This window comes from Littorina saxatilis, linkage group LG3 (assembly GCF_037325665.1).
Source record: "Littorina saxatilis isolate snail1 linkage group LG3, US_GU_Lsax_2.0, whole genome shotgun sequence".
In the NCBI taxonomy this organism is placed as follows: domain Eukaryota; kingdom Metazoa; phylum Mollusca; class Gastropoda; order Littorinimorpha; family Littorinidae; genus Littorina; species Littorina saxatilis.
In genome coordinates, this window is record NC_090247.1 from 73664024 (window position 1) to 73681209 (window position 17186).

At 41.3% G+C, this 17186-nt stretch overlaps 1 protein-coding gene across 1 annotated transcript in view; it reads right to left on the reverse strand.

Annotated features, from left to right (window-relative positions):
* The window catches only part of LOC138963231 (myophilin-like), a 57177-nt gene that overhangs the window by 134 nt on the left and 39857 nt on the right, over positions 1-17186 (reverse strand). The window contains exons 2-5 of the mRNA XM_070335288.1: positions 10516-10670; positions 8869-8995; positions 2539-2646; positions 1-1599 (exon numbers count right to left, since the gene is read on the reverse strand). The exon at positions 1-1599 is cut by the window's left edge and continues 134 nt beyond it. Coding sequence (XP_070191389.1) covers positions 1411-1599; positions 2539-2646; positions 8869-8995; positions 10516-10670 — 579 coding nt within the window. The 3' untranslated portion in view covers positions 1-1410. The remainder of the gene's footprint in view (positions 1600-2538; positions 2647-8868; positions 8996-10515; positions 10671-17186) is intronic.

Here is a 17186-nt window from a genome sequence, read left to right on the forward strand (position 1 = left end):
CCTCGGAACATAAATATACACTCAGCTTTATTGCCTGTCATAACTCCGAAATTGAGAACATAAACATCTAGACATAAAAGTTTATATAAAAGAAATTGTAGCAGAAAGGTATTGAAAGTCTGCTTCGGTTGCACTGCTTCAGTTTCGTTCTGTGATAACCGTTTGAAATGGTGGTTGGTACTACTGCTGAATGGGGTGCTAGAACTTAGCCGTTTGTTAATTGGTACACATATAGTGTACCAAAAGAAAAGATGTTGCATGGTTCAAAGGATATGTTGAAAACCTGAACTACAACCACTGAGCTGTTGTGACAATGTGTGTACAATGCCAGGGGCGTTCTGCGACTCTTCACCAATCTCTTTACCTTATTCCTGGTTACACAAAATGGCGGCACCATCGACACTGAAAGCGAAAAGAGCTAAGAAACTCTTCGTAAAACAAACCATATAACTATGTGTATTTTCCAGGACACGGCGACTGCTCTTTATTTAAGTGTGTGAGTGTGTGGTTGCAGTTGTTTCATTTTAGCAGATAATTTTTCAAGATTAAAAAGCACTAGAAAAAAATGATGATGTCTCGCACCAAAAGAACAAACTACGTCGAAAATCCTTATTAACTTCATCGTTTTCTTGTCTTGACTGTCCGGTTTAAAAGACCAGGCTTATGACCAAGCCGTTTTACTTACGAATTTTATCCGCTTCAGCAAAGTGTCCCGTGGACTTTCATAACTTGCATACATTGCTCCACACTCGTGGCAGATTTGCACGCATTTGCACAAGACGTGGAAAAAATCACAAGCAGCTTTTGAATATAATTATGCGCTTGGAGTATGGTGGATGTTGTACAGGACAGGTTCTTGTTCGTACGCTTCCGGATAAGAGATGTAACGATGGGTTGCTGCCTTGATGTTTTTGCCCTATATTTCAAGGATAATCACTTGTCAATGCCGATCGTATTTCTTTGACACAGGGTGGAGAATATTACACAACAGAAGTCTTACAAAACTGAGCTAAAGCCACCAAGGATTTACGTCAAGACTTCCTCTACAAGTCTCAGGATTGGGCGGGGTGGGTTCTGCATTTCAGGTTACTCAACTTCTAGCCATGTTGCTGTGCTAGTATTACATTCATCGCTACACATTTCACTTCTTCGTCTTCGCTGAGACCGCCTCAGTTGGACCCCGCCGGCGGAGGGGATCTGATCTATAAAGTCTCACAACGCAACGAGGGAGACCAAACCAGACAGACAAACAACAAGAGCAAAATCCAGCCAAAGCCAAATCCAAAGAAACAACGACACAGCTTCTTCTTTCGCTGCGAGACCTCTTGCGCATGCTGCGTGGCAAGTGGAGAGAGAGTGGTAGCGGTGGTGGCCATGAACCGGAACCGGAAACCAACCCGGAAGCGGAAGCTACTCTTTCATGATCATGCGCTTCTTGCCGAAGTTCATGCCGGCCTGACTGGCGCCCTTGTTAGATCCGTACTGCAAGGAGATGACGTTTTGTCCGGCCCGCAGCTGTTCCTCCGAAAAGTGACGGACATTGGGTTGAGACTTAGGGGGCCACACTTTGTTGCCATTGTAGCTGGGGTGAGACTCCACCTGAACACAAAACACGGACAACTCAATTCAATGATACTTTTACAATCTTAATTGGACAAATGTTCTAGCAGGTCTGCACACAAGCTGACTTGGGAGATCGAAAAAATCTCCACCCTTAACCTACCAGGCGGCCGCGGCCGGGATTTGAATTCACGACCCTCCGATTAGGAGGCCGATTTCATATGCACTACGCCACTGCGCCCGTCCTGTCAATTCAATTCAATAACACTTTTATGATCTTAATTGGACAAAAGTTATGTTATGCCAGGGTAGCTGTGGGGGGAATCCTCATGAACACAAAAACACGGACAATAGTAGACTACGGACAATTCAATTCAATAATACTTTTATGATCTCATGCCTCTTTTATTTCTTCCGTTCGCACGCTCTATGGATGTGTTCATTTCACTTTAGTTTCATGTTTTTGTAATTGTTTTACTGCGGCTTGTTTTTGTTGTTGTTGTTGTTGTTGTTGTTGTTGTTGTTGTTGTTGTTGTTGTTGTTGATGTTGTTTATAATGATGGGTACAAGTTTTATTATCGCAATTAGGTAAATGTGTGTAATGGTTGACAAGACAACTGAATACGATGAGCATACAATAATGTTACATTATCAACACCGTTACCGGTGTGATTACCTTTGACATAGCCAGAAAAGGACGAATTATTTGCTTCAAACAGGAATTAAATTCGATTGGATCACCCCACACACACACACACACACACACACACACACACACACACACAAACACACATACACACACACACACTCGCACACATACTCACACAGACACACAGACACACACACACACACACACACACACACACACACACGCGCGCACGCGCGAGCACACACACACACACATACACACACACACACACACACACACACACACACACACACACACACAGACACACACAGACACACACACACACTGACCTCAATGCCGAATGCTCTGATGCATGCGATGACCTTGTTGAGATTTGTTCGCTCGTACAGGCAGTCGATGGGAAAGCAGTCCACTTCTGGCACACCGAACTCTTGGATCTGTCAACATATTGCATTGAAATTGAATAAGCGTAACAGGCATTGTGTACGTGCTACTGTATATCGGCCATCAAGTTAACCTAACATTTTGCATCACCACAATTGCTAGTAGGTTATTGTTTTTGTTTACAATGTTAACTATTTACTTACACTGCGCACGGGGAATGTGTTAATTTGACAACTGAAGAATTTGTTATTTAAGAATTTGTTAATGTAAGAATGTGTTTGTTGATTCAAGAATTTGTTAATTTAAGAATTTGTTAACAATTGTTGCTTTTGTCTTACATCCCTCTAAGTGCTCACATATCAACAATGAACAGCCAGAGTGCTCTCTGTCCGTTGTGTTTTGAAATAATGAACAGCCAGAGTGCTCTCTGTCCGTTGTGTTTTGAAATAATGAACAGCCAGAGTGCTCTCTGTCCGTTGTGTTTTGAAATAATGAACAGCCAGAGTGCTCTCTGTCCGTTGTGTTTTGAAATAATGAACAGCCAGAGTGCTCTCTGTCCGTTGTGTTTTGAAATAATGAACAGCCAGAGTGCTCTCTGTCCGTTGTGTTTTGAAATAATGAACAGCTCGCTTTCGCTCGCAGTTCACTATTTAAAAACACAACTCGTGTAAAACTGGTATCACATAGGAAGCCTTGTAGAATTCTCTATATAATATAGGCGTTCCTTATAGTCTTTTTGCCAAACATTCAACACCAAAAACTTCGTGAAGTCAACTTTGCGAAGTGGACTTGGACCAATGAATGTCAAGCTTTACCCATTTGAAAGCCTGGGCAACCCTATAGAGACGGTAAGCCGAATGGTGTTCACGAGGAGGAACATGCCTCGAAAATCTATCAGAGAATAGTAATGACCAATCGGTGCCATACGGCCTGCAGCCAATAGAGTAATTAGTCTTGAGTCGAGCGTTTGAAAATGCCTGAGCCTGAAGGCGGGTGTAACCCATCCTGACCTCAGGTCAAAATGAGTTCGGCTCATTCTCTCCCTGACAGGATGCCTTGAGTTTCCTTGTCTGGCAAGGAAACCGATTTTTGTACATATTTAGAGCTTTTTGTAATGTGTTATGGATGTAAGCAGATTCGCGATCGTCAATAATGATTTTTCATGGTGTTTTGTAATTTTTAAATTACAGAGAAATTTTTGTTTTAGACAGTTTGAAGCGAGCTATTTTTCGCGGATGTATTTACTGTGCAAACAACTCTAAATATGGCACAAGTGTCACGTGATAATCAACCGTTTGGGTTCGGCCCTCGCTGGAGCAGACGATTTTTTTTACAGTGATGCAACCATATATTACGGTCTCCTTCCGGCAGCAGTCCCCAAATTTCGACTTATTTTGACCTTAGAACGATGTCTTAATCATAACTGTGAAGAACAGAACGGAAATCACTGTCGAAGTCGGCTAATCTGCAATCATTTTCGTCTCGCGAACACTGCTCGTGAACAACATATGGGAGATCACTCTGTATTCTTCTTTTGATAGATTCGCGTAGGACTTTCACGTTCGGTCACAGAGACAACTGGCGATAGCCGTGGAGCGAGGATTATCAGAGGCAGTCATAACACCACTTCTTAAAAAGCCAGGCCTAGACACGGAGTGCTTAAAGAACTATAGACCCATTTCAAACTTACCCTTTCTGACCAAGCTGTTAGAAAAGTGTGTGCTAGCGCAGCTCCAAGAACATCTGCTGAGTAATGATCTTTTGGACGTCCATCAGTCCGCATACAAGAAAAATCATAGCACAGAAACCGCTCTTCTTTACGTAACTGACAAGCTGCTGACCAGTGCTGACAACAAGGAAGTGTCTGTGCTCGCACTCTTGGACCTTTCGGCGGCATTTGACACCATCGACCACGACGTCCTCCTAAAGAGACTACAGTTCACGTTTGGAATTGCCGACAAAGCCTTCCAGTGGTTCGTGTCATATCTCTCCGAACGCTTTCAAAGAGTACAAATAGGTCAAAAAGAATCATCCCCTGTTCCCCTGAAGCACGGAGTACCTCAGGGCTCTGTTCTAGGCCCGGTTCTGTTTACACTATACACACAGGACCTATCTGACGTCATCTCGAGGCATGGCTGCGAACACCACAAGTATGCCGACGACACCCAAATAGAGGATTCTGCTCCCCCCAGTGATTTTCCAAAAGTGGTTAAAAACACTGAGCGCTGCATTGAGTCAGTTAAAGACTGGATGATAGACAATAAACTCAAGCTGAATGACTCAAAAACTGAGGTGATGCTGTCAGGCTCAAGGCATGCTTTAAATCAGATTGACTGTACTTCCCTGACAATAGGCGACACTCAGATTGTCTCCCAAACCGCTGTTAAGGACCTAGGCGTGTACCTGGACTCTGCTCTGACAATGCAAAAACACATTAGTTTTGTTTGTAAATGTGCCTTTTTTGAGTTGCGCAAGATTTCCTCTGTCAGATCATTCCTGACACTCCAAGCCACTGTTCAACTTGTCTCCTCTCTGATCCTGAGTCGACTTGACTACTGCAACTCATTGCTTGCCGGCCTCCCCACTGAAGAACTTGATCGCTTACAGAGAGTCCAGAACAGTGCTGCAAGGCTCATTCTGCAGAAGTCTAAGAAAGACCATGTCACTCCCCTACTTACCACCCTTCACTGGCTTCCTATGAAGTATAGAATCGAGTACAAGCTGGCTCTGTTAGGGTACCGCTGTTTTGAGAAAACACTTCCCCCCTATTTGTCCCATTCCCTCAGTATCTACGAGCCATCCCGTTCTCTCAGATCCTCCTCTGAAAAACTCCTTCGCATCCCCAAAACCAGGACCAAGACCTTTGGTGAAAGAACCTTTAGGTACCGGATTCCGACCGTCTGGAACTCGCTTCCAAGTTCTATCCGTGACTCCAGCAGCCTTTCCTCCTTCAAAACACAACTCAAAACATACCTGTTTCGTAAAGCCTTTGCTTAGCCTGAGTAGACTCTCCACAACTCTATTCTGTTTTGGAACTCTCTACCCTGTATGTGCTTTATGGTCTATTTGTCAATGGTATCTTTGTGTGTGCGCGTGCGTGCGTGCGTGCGTGTGTGTGTGTGTGTGTGTGTGTGTGTGTGTGTGTGTGCGTGTGTGTGTACTTTTAACATTGTACGCTAAGTTTTTGCTTAGTGCTTGGGTTCTTGGTGTTATGTCTCAGTTAAATGTATGCTTTGTTTGCTTGTTGATTTGTGCTAGTTTATTCTATAATGAATTTGTAAAGCGCCTGGAGCCAATTGATGGGACTCGCGCTATAGAAAAGTTATTTATTATTATTATTATTATTTAAGTTATTGAGACATCCCAGTGCACTAAGGGATTTATAGAGCAAATCGAGAAAATTCATTATTGAACGAAGCGCATAGCGCTGAGTTCAATAATTATTTTCGAGATTTGCTCTATAAATCCCTTAGTGCACTGGGATTGTTTCAATAACGATATTGTCAGTACCGCCATAGAAAAAAGAAGATTCCAAACGCACATTTTGCAATGCGCATTTGAATAGGCATAACTGTGTGGTCAGGTCGTGCACAGTAAAGATCTACTTTTGTGTGGGGTGTCTCAAGTGTGTCGTGCTTTCGTCACACGCATTTTAATTTCTGTTGGTAAATTCCAGTGTAGCGTTAATCTGAACAGTGATGATCTTTCAGAGAGACCTCATTTGAACTCGGAGAAAGGCTCTTCATTATTTGCGATTCGAAACCTCCAGTCGAGCTTCGACGGATTGACTATGCGGAGTGACTCCCCTTGAATTGACTCAAAGCGGGACTCGACGGTTCGCACATTTTCAAAACAAATGTGGCATATTTCTCGTGTTCTATCTTCACTCATCGGGGAGTCTGATACTAAATATGAACGGTAAGAATGCTCTGAACCCTACACGTATTATATCCCCATCGTTTTTTCGTTCACATTTGCCCAACATGTTAATTTGCTGAGCGGGGTTAATGTCGTCTGCTAGGCTACCTGCCAACCTGGGCAATGGAACGACTGCAGTCTGCACTGAGTCTGTACGCATAAGGCATAAGGCAGGCTGCTAATAAATCTTATATATGGTAAGAACGTTCTGAACCTTACACGTTTTCGATTACGATTGTTCTTGCTTTGAAATAATAATTCTGAAACCATTCATTTACTGAACTGATGTAGTCGTATTTCTGTGTTGTCTGCTACAGAGTCGATCGAGTCGGTCTTCCAAACTGGTCTTGCTGGTACGTTATCGGAATAACACTTGTGTTTTCTGTTAGCCGCTGGGAATTGTATACTAACTCATCATTTGGTAATGTGGATGATAAGCTACATGCCACTAACACGGCATATGAGAAGAATCTATGCAAGTCGGCGAAAATTAGATGAAACACAGCGGCTTCTATTTTTTTAGATCACTGGCACTGGCACAGGCACATGCAATCTGTCAGAAAAAAAACCCACTTCTGCTTTAATTGAGAAGCAGGGAATTTATGGTCATTTGGTATTGTGGAGAATATAAGCTACATGTCATTAATTAATTCTGAGGATGAGAGCACAGTCTTGCTTAGGCAAAGGGCGCAAGAATACGCTCTGTGGAAAAGTTAGCGCACTCCAAGAGTGCGCTAACAGTTTTAGCGCATCGCCATTAGCCAATCAACTGGTTCACATCAGTCATGTGACACCAGTACTTACTGACAATTATTATTATTATTATTATCAGAATGGGTGTAACCTAGACCTCTTGGTATCAGTCTGCCTTAGAGATGAGGACGACAGTTGGCCAGAATAGCGCGCTGCATTTTCCTTCATAGAACTTATAGGCGCGTCTGCCGCGACGGTGTCTGAGCTAAACTGCTCACAACCCGGTGTGACGCAGTCATCTTGGCCCTGCCGTCATATTACCCCCTCGATTTATATTGGAGACTGAAATGTTGTTTCCTGGTAAAATTAATGAAGTGAAATTATCTAAGGACGAAAAGCATGTCAGTTTCTGGATGTGAAGAAAATTGGTGATGAAATGTAATAGATTTCACCCCAAAATTCGATTTTTTCGAAAACGTGTACCGAGTGGTTACGTCCTTTGAATGAGAAGGGAAACATTTTAGGATGTTAAGTTAAATACAAAAAATTGGTTGGACAAAATGTGGTCCCATGAATGTAAGGTACCCAAGGTCGCTCATCAGTACTATCGAAGGCTGTTTTTTATATTTAGTCAAGTTTTGACTAAATATTTTAACATCGAGGGGGAATCGAAACGAGGGTCGTGGTGTATGTGTGTCTGTGCGTGTGTGTGTGTGTGTGTGTGTGTGTGTGTAGAGCGATTCAGACTAAACTACTGGACCGATCTTTATGAAATTTGACATGAGAGTTCCTGGGTATGAAATCCCCGAACGTGTTTTTCATTTTTTTGATAAATGTCTTTGATGACGTCATATCCGGCTTTTCGTGAAAGTTGAGGCGGCACTGTCACGCCCTCATTTTTCAACCAAATTGATTGAAATTTTGGTCAAGCAATCTTCGACAAAGCCCGGACTTCGGTATTGCATTTCAGCTTGGTGGCTTAAAAATTAATTAATGACTTTGGTCATTAAAAATCTGAAAATTGTAAAAAAAAATAAAACTTTATAAAACGATCCAAATTTACGTTCATCTTATTCTCCATCATTTGCTGATTCCCAAAACATATAAATATGTTATATTTGGATTAAAAACAAGCTCTGAAAATTAAATATATAAAAATTATTATCAAAATTAAATTGTCCAAATCAATTTAAAAACACTTTCATCTTATTCCTTGTCGGTTCCTGATTCCAAAAACATATAGATATGATATGTTTGGATTAAAAACACGCTCAGAAAGTTAAAACAAAGAGAGGTACAGAAAAGCGTGCTATCCTTCTTAGCGCAACTACTACCCCGCTCTTCTTGTCAATTTCACTGCCTTTGCCATGAGCGGTGGACTGACGATGCTTCGAGTATACGGTCTTGCTGAAAAATGGCATTGCGTTCAGTTTCATTCTGTGAGTTCGACAGCTACTTGACTAAATATTGTATTTTCGCCTTACGCGACTTGTTTGTTCTGTGTGGAGTTTATACAAGATCAACGAGGCCGAGAATCATAATATGACGACGGGGACAAGATGACGGCGTCACACTGGCACACGGCAGGGTCAACATTCCACTCCCTGTACCTCTCTCGCGACCATCCGCCCTACCCTTGGTCTCATAACTAAATGGAGACTTACCTTTTGCGTGAAGATCTCTATCCTTTCCCTCTCGCGGGCAGCCGCGAAGGCCAAGTTGTTGGTGTCCTGGAAGGTCTTAGATCTCAGGTCCAGCTTCATGTGATCGGGCAAGAAAGCGTTCAGCACCCTATGCACAGAAAATTAAACGAGCAGCTTTAATTAAAGATACCGTCATACTGTCATAGGCGCTTAGAACTATATTAGGATTTGCGCCATATAAATACCCTTATTATTATTATCATTATTAATAATGAAGAAGAAGAAACTGCTAACATTTGTCTATGGACAGGGAAGGTCCATTTAAATGTATTTCAACAGTGGTGAGGCCAAAACCTGACCAACCCTATTTCTCCTGCCTATACTAAACTCTCTTTCCGTGGAGGGAAAAAAAATGACGGAAAACACAAACACACACGCGTGCGCACGAACACACACACGCGCGCGTTCGCACGTACACACACACACACACACACACACACACACACACACGCACGCACACACACACATACATACACACGCGCACGTACACGTACACACACACACAAACACACACACATACAAATACACACACAAACACACACACACACATACAAACACACTCACACACACGCTGTTCAGAAGAAGAAACAAGTCGCGTAAGGCGAAAATACAACATTTAGTCAAGTAGCTGTCGAACTCACAGAATGAAACTAAACGCAATGCAACGCAGCAAGACCGTATACTCGTAACATCGTCAGTCCACCGCTCACGGCAAAGGCAGTGAAATTGACAAGAAGAGCGGGGTAGTAGTTGCGCTGAGAAGGATAGCACGCTTTTCTGTACCTCTCTTCGTTTTAACTTTCTGAGCGTGTTTTTAATCCAAACATATCATATCTATATGTTTTTGGAATCAGGAACCGACAAGGAATAAGATGAAAGTGTTTTTAAATTGATTTCGACAATTTAATTTTGATAATAATTTTTATATATTTAATTTTCAGAGCTTGTTTTTAATCCAAATATAACATATTTATATGTTTTTGGAATCAGAAAATGATGGAGAATAAGATGAACGTAAATTTGGATCGTTTTATAAAACAAATATTTTTTTTACAATTTTCAGATTTTTAATGACCAAAGTCATTAATTAATTTTTAAGCCACCACGCTGAAATGCAATACCGAAGTCCGGGCTTCGTCGAACATTACTTGACCAAAATTTCAACCAATTTGGTTGAAAAATGAGGGCGTGACAGTGCCGCCTCAACTTTCACGAAAAGCCGGATATGACGTCATCAAAGACATTTATCAAAAAAATGAAAAAAACGTATGGGGATATCATACCCAGGAACTTTCATGTCAAATTTCATAAAGATCGGTTCAGTAGTTTGGTCTGAATTGCTCTACACGCACGCACACACACACACACACACACATACACACACACATACACACACACATACACCACGACCCTCGTCTCGATTCCCCCCTCGATGTTAAAACATTTAGTCATAACTTGACTAAATGTAAAAACAGTTACCTCCTCTATATATATTTAATCGGTCACTTCAACTATCAACTTTTTTCTTTCTTGCTTGCTTTTTTTGCGTGTGTTCTTTTTTTTTTGGGGGGGGGGGGGTGGGGCTGATAAGAAGAACGTGTGCCTTACAAGCAGAGGAGCTTTCCGTCCTTGAGGGTCTGGTAGAAGTTCTCCATGACCTTGTAGCGCTCGTTGCTCTCTTCGATGCGGAACTGCTGGCCCGTCACCGACTTGATCCACTCCAGGCAGAACTTGGCGTCCACGGGGTCGAAACTGGCATCGACCTGAGACACGCAAAGAAGAGGGGGAAAATGAGAATCATTGGTCAAGGTAAAGGTAGTCCCATAACCATATTTGACCGTAAGGTGCGCGAGATATCGGGCCAAATAAAAATATATGTTGACCGACCCTATTTTTTCCCGCAGATCCTAACACTTTTTTTTCATTTCTACCAAAAAAATAAATTTTTGGCACATTTTGCGAACTATACCGAGACTTAGGGAAGTACCTTCCTTTAAACTCAACTAAATCTTTAAAAAAAAATTAAAAAAAGATTAAAATTAAAAAAGCCGACCTACCGACCTCAGCTTTTTTGGTCACGTTACCCCTAAACCAACATATATTTTTGTTTGGCCTCAGAGATTTCTATGTTTCTAGGGCCAGCTTTATCAGGGCAGTGCCCATCTTCTCTTCCTCGCTGTCTTTGCCTTCCCCATCCCTCAACAGGTCTCAGGTACCCCGGCGCTGGATTAACCGGAGTGTGCTCGGAAAAATTCGGGTACACGTACTTGTATTCGCACGCGGTGGGGGTCAATTTAAAATGACTCAATTCTCTTCATCGTCAGCTGAATTTGCAACAAAATGAGAAGCTACCCGACACCAAAGATGAACCGGGACAGAGATTGTCGTAACAACAGCAGGTGTCCGTTTCGGAGCGAGAAGAGGTGAGGGGGGGGGAGGGGGAAGGGGAATTGGGGGGTTGTGGTGGGGGAGGGGTATGAAAGCAAAACATTATTAGCTGTGCATGTGTCATACAACCCATATTCACACAATAACCCAGAAAACCCTACAGCAGCACTTTGGGAAGGTTTCGAGGGATCGGTTGCATAAGATAACGAGCTTTCTCCGTCGTTTATCTAAATTGCCAACACCAGTTTCCGACTGTTTGATGTTGTGCGTTCCTTTACTCAGCCGTCCGTAAATAAATGAACGCATCTCGCTTTTATGATGAAAGCATTGCACACGGTTCCCACGTCCAAACAGATCTCTTACCCTCACCATGTGTTTCTGTCTCTCTTGTCTTATTTTTCTCTGTCCCTTTCCGTATCGCTGTGTGCGTTGATCGTAGATTACACAATCATCGGGCAGTTCTTTGCATAGCTTTATCTATATTGGTGTTGTGCATAAAGCTTTTAAAGCTGATGTCGAGAAACCATTTTTATATAGAGTCTGTCTGTCTCTGCCTGTCTCTCACACACAAACACACGCACGCGTACACACCACCACCACCACCAAAACCACTACCACCCTATCCCCAAAAGCACCTGCTGCGCTAGAAGAACAAATTGCCGTTAAACATCATGCAGGAATCCTCCGTCTTTGATGTTGCCAGACTTGTGTGGGTGGGGGTGGCGATGACGATAATTCATTACCTCCCCTGCACCTGTTTATATTACCTCCCTTCCTTGATTGCAAGCTAGGTGAATTCTTCGTCCCAGAACCCATCATGTTTGCAGTGTACGTACACAAACGGCAGTGATACAACACACACGGGAGGGAAAAAGCAAACTAGAAGGCGAAGATAGTAGTGAAGTGTAAGTCATCGTTGGCAGCGTGGCTAATAGAGAGCCGGTCGGTTTGTTTTGAAGATAGGAGCGGATGAAAGGGTTTGTGTGATGATACCGCGATACCGGTTCATACCTGTCCAGAACTGACAAACAGCATCACAACTGACAACCTGATGTACATATAAATCTAGAGAAATGCACCGTGTTCCGATTTACCTTCGACCTTCCGCCACCACACCAAAAGTGTCTTTCACCTCTCGCACACCCCCCCCCCCCCCCCCACCCTTCCGCTCTCCCCCCTCCCACTCCCTCTTTCTCTCTCAGTGTCTCTCTGTCTCTCAATCTTTCTCTTTCTGTCTCTTTCTGTCTCTCCCTGTCTGTCTGTTGCTCTGTCTGTCTGTCTGTCTATCTCCCTATCTCTATCTGTCTCTCTGTCTGCCTCTCTCTCTCCGAGTCTCTCTCTCTCTCTCTCTTTCTCTCTTTCTCTCAGTCTCTCTCTTTCTCTCTCTCTCTCTGTCTTTCTCTCTCTTTTTTTCTCTCTCTCTTTCTCTCTCTCTCTCTCTCTCTCTCTCTCTCTCACTCTCTCTCTCTCACTCTCTTTCTCTCTCTCACTCTCTCTTATTTTTCTGCTCTTTCTCTCTCTCTCTCGTTTTCTCTCTCTCACTCTCTCTCTCTCTCTCTCTCTCTCTCTCTCTCTCTCTCTCTCTCTCTCTCTCTCTCTCTCGCTCTCTCTCTCTCTCTCTCCACTCCAGCTTTTCCCTCACACAGGAATCTATTTTGGGGTGCTCATGCATTCCAGAATCTCGCCGTAAGGATAATCCACAAGGTGTTTGATTGTTAAAAAAAGTATACGCCGCAGCGGGTAGAGACCTTCAACACCCATATGTTGAAGAATGTGAATCTGGCGCTTACCTACACCCACGTGTTTACGACTGCAGTCTCAAAGACCAGACACCACTCTGTGCTAATCATCACTAAAAGCTATAAGACTGAGAAGGAGAGTGGGGGTTAGATTTGTAGCTAGCCGTCATGTGGGATTGGTTGGGCAGTGCAGTAGACTGTAGAACGTTTCATAATTATTTGGTTCACAGTGTTTTATTTTGCCGTTTTTTGAGGATCATCAGATGCCTTACTGCAGACATGCTCAGTCTCTACTAAAAGCTAAGTTAACAAGAAATTCCTCCGAGGTAGGAAAAACACCCCCGTCCTTACCATTCTCACTGCCACCAACTGAGAAGGTTATTTCCCTTTGACCATTAATATGTCCCTCTATAAGTCCTTGTAGAATCTTAATCCACCAATAACTCCCTAACCGTGTGTTTGACTGGTCCCAATTTTTGTAAGGACCGTCTCAGGAATGTATAGAGCCTGTTCACCAAGTTTGGTGACGATCGGTCCGTTCATTCTTGAGATCTATATGCGCACACAAACACACAAACAAACACATCGACCGAATCCTATACACACCCCTATACCGGGGGTGTAAAAACACTCTCGCCAACTCCACTGCCAACCAAACTCTCCGCCTGCGGATAAGACCTTTGGAAGATGGCTTCCTTAGACGCAAGAGTCTGGGTGGACAATGGCGAAAGGACACCAATTGGACAGGCCGCGCTCAACTGAGTTTTGGAGTCGCTGCTGAATCTGCAGATGATGGACATGTTTGGAATTATAAAAGAGAGGTGCTCAATGGACCATGTTATGAACAATTTTGGCCGCAGTTTTATTGACTTTTGTATTAGTCAACGATTATTAGTAGTGAACGGCAGAATGGGAGAGGACGCAAGATTGGGTCGAGTAACTTGTAATAATGTGAGTTTGGTAGATTATGTACTAGCTACGCCAAATGTTTTTCCGTCATTTTCAAAATTTCAAGTATGTGACTATAATGAATGTTTATCTGATGTCCATTGTCCTATATTTTTTGCCCTGTCAGATATCCTAATGGACAATGAACACGTTGAGAATGAAACTGAAAGCAATTATAACACTAGCAGTGTGTTGAAACCAATATGGAAAGTAGGAGCAAATCAGAATTTTGTAGATGAAATTGATGATAATAAAGTATTATTAGTGGAAGGGATATTAGTTTCCCTAATTGGTAGCGTAGAGGATGTAACTCAGGACCAGATCGATAATGTAATGAAACAAATAGAAGGAATTCTATCCGAAGCTGCCAATAAATTGAACATGCTTAGAAAGAATAAGCAGAAGAAAAAAATAAATACATGTAGCAGTAACGATGCACATAGCGGAGTTAAGAAAATTTGGTTTGATAACGAATGTAAACAGACAAGAAGGAAATATAGAAAAATAAAGAGAAAATGTAAAGCCCAACCAAATAACAGAGAGATCATACAAGATAAGGCCCAAGCATTCAAGGATTATAAGGGAACACTGAGTAAAAGTTATAATAGTTATTTAAAGCAACTACATAAGAAAATTCGAACAATGAAGTCTTCTGACCCCAGCAGTTATTGGAAATTGATAAGTGGATGTGACCAGCAGAAGAAACAAGCGATGCATGATATATCCCGTGAAGTATTTGTAAAACATTTTGAAAAACTTAGTAATGTATCTGAGCACGACTTGATTGATGTGCAAGATGATGTGCTTGATGACACAGACCTTATGAATGAACAATTGAATGTTGATATTACAAAGGAGGAGGTGATGATATGTGTAAACAATTTAAAGAATAACAAAGCTTGCGGATACGATGGTATTATAAACGAGTTTTTGAAATATTCCTCACCAAAACTATTAACTATTGTAACACGTGTATTTAACTTAATATTGCATACTGGGAAAATGCCTAAAGCTTGGACAGTGGGGTATATAAGCCCAATCTTTAAAGGTAAAGGCTCAACAGCCGACCCTGATAATTATAGAGGAATCAGTGTACTAAGTTGTTTTGGAAAACTTTTTACAAGTGTGATAAATAAAAGGTTGCATGCATTTTTGGATGACAATTCTGTGATCGGCAACGAACAAGCTGGTTTCCGAAAAGGCCACTCTACTGTAGACCACATTTTTGCACTACATTGTCTTATTGATATATTTTTACAACAAAAGAAAAAGTTATATTGTGCTTTCATTGATCTGCGTAAAGCTTTTGATTCTGTGCAACGCAGTCTCCTGTGGCAGAAGCTGATGCAACGGAATATTAATGGTAAGGTATTGAATGTAATTAAGGACATGTATGATAAGGCAAAATTGTGCGTGAAGGTGAACAGTGTATTCTCCGAGACGTTCACCTCAAACATCGGGCTTCTTCAGGGCGAAAATTTATCACCGATTCTTTTCTCACTATTTTTAAACGACCTGAAGCAGTTTTTGATTGAATATGATGTCAGCCTAGAGTTGCCCCTGAAAAGAGCCCAAGAAATAGATGTTGAACGCATTAATGACTATATGTATTTGTTCCTGTTAATATATGCTGATGATACTGCTATACTCGCCGAAACACCTGGAGAAATGCAAAAAGCCCTGGATGGACTAGATCGTTATTGTAAGAACTGGGGACTAAGCATAAATATTGAAAAGACAAAAATAGTTGTTTTTTCGCGGGGGAAAATACGGAATATCCCAAATTTTGTCTTGAATGGAGTACCTGTCCAAGTAGTTTGGGACTATGTGTACTTAGGTGTACTATTTAATTATAATAACAAATTTCATAATGCCATGAAACGTCAATGTTTGATTGGTAACCGTGCAATGTTCTCGTTAATTCGAAAATGTAGAAAACTAAATTTACCAATTGATGTGCAATTGGATCTTTTTGAGAAGTGTGTACATCCAATTTTGTTGTATGGTTGTGAGGTGTGGGGATATGATTCATTAGACATATTGTCAAGGTTTCAATTGCGATTTTTAAAAATGCTTCTTGATGTATATAAAACTACACCCACTTGTATGGTTTACGGAGAGCTTGGTCGTTATCCAATTAGAATTGAGGTACAATGTCAGTTACTGGTTTATTGGTATAAACTGATGAAAGAAATGAACGATGGTGCGAATAAGATGTCTTGTTTAATGTTAAAACTACATCTGAAGTTGTTCCATGTACAAAACGTTAAATTGCCCTGGTTGTCGCATGTCAATACTATGTTAAATAAGTTGGGTCTATCATATTTATGGACAACTCAGAGTCTTGCCGTCTCAGGTTTTAAAAACGTTGTAAAACAAAGGCTAAGAGATCAATTCCTGCAGGAATGGAACACTGACGTGAATGCCAACAGCTTGTGTTTTAATTACAGAATATATAAAAAGGATTTTTGTCTGGAAAGGTATTTGCTTTGGTTGCCTAGGAAACTCCAAGTTAAACTAGCAAAATTTAGAACAAGCAATCATAAGTTGCCAATACATCAGCACAGATTTTTTAATGTTCCTAGAAATGAAAGATTGTGTGACATGTGCGATAAAAATGAATTAGGTGATGAGTTTCACTATTTGTTCAGTTGTACCGACGAAAGTATAGTGTCTGAAAGAAGAAAATTAATTAGTCCTTATTACCGATCTCACCCAAATTGTTTAAAATATGAACAGTTAATGAATTGTAAATCTAGGATAAAACTAATGAAGCTAGCAAGATTTGTAGCCCATATTATGATTTTAGTATGTTAGCGTTATATCTAGTTTCTTTATTGGTATGTATATATATATATGTAATACATGCTTTTGTTTTGTGTTTTTACAAAAGATGCTTGGCATAATGGTATTGCCAATTTACTTCGGCTGTATATTATCGTTGTCCGCTTAATGTATACATATTATCTGCCTGATTTCTTACCTGATTTTGTTAAACCTATTTTTCTTTTTGTTTGCATGTATGGAAGTGTATATTGCCAATTTAATTTGGTCGTATAGTATTGTTGTATTTGTCCGCTCAATTTGTATACATATATTAATTGTCTGATTTGTTACCTTTTTTTTGTTAAAGTTATATCTTTGTTTCAAAGCCCTCTGGGCCCAAAACAATAAAATACTTGACTTGACTTGACTTGACTTGAC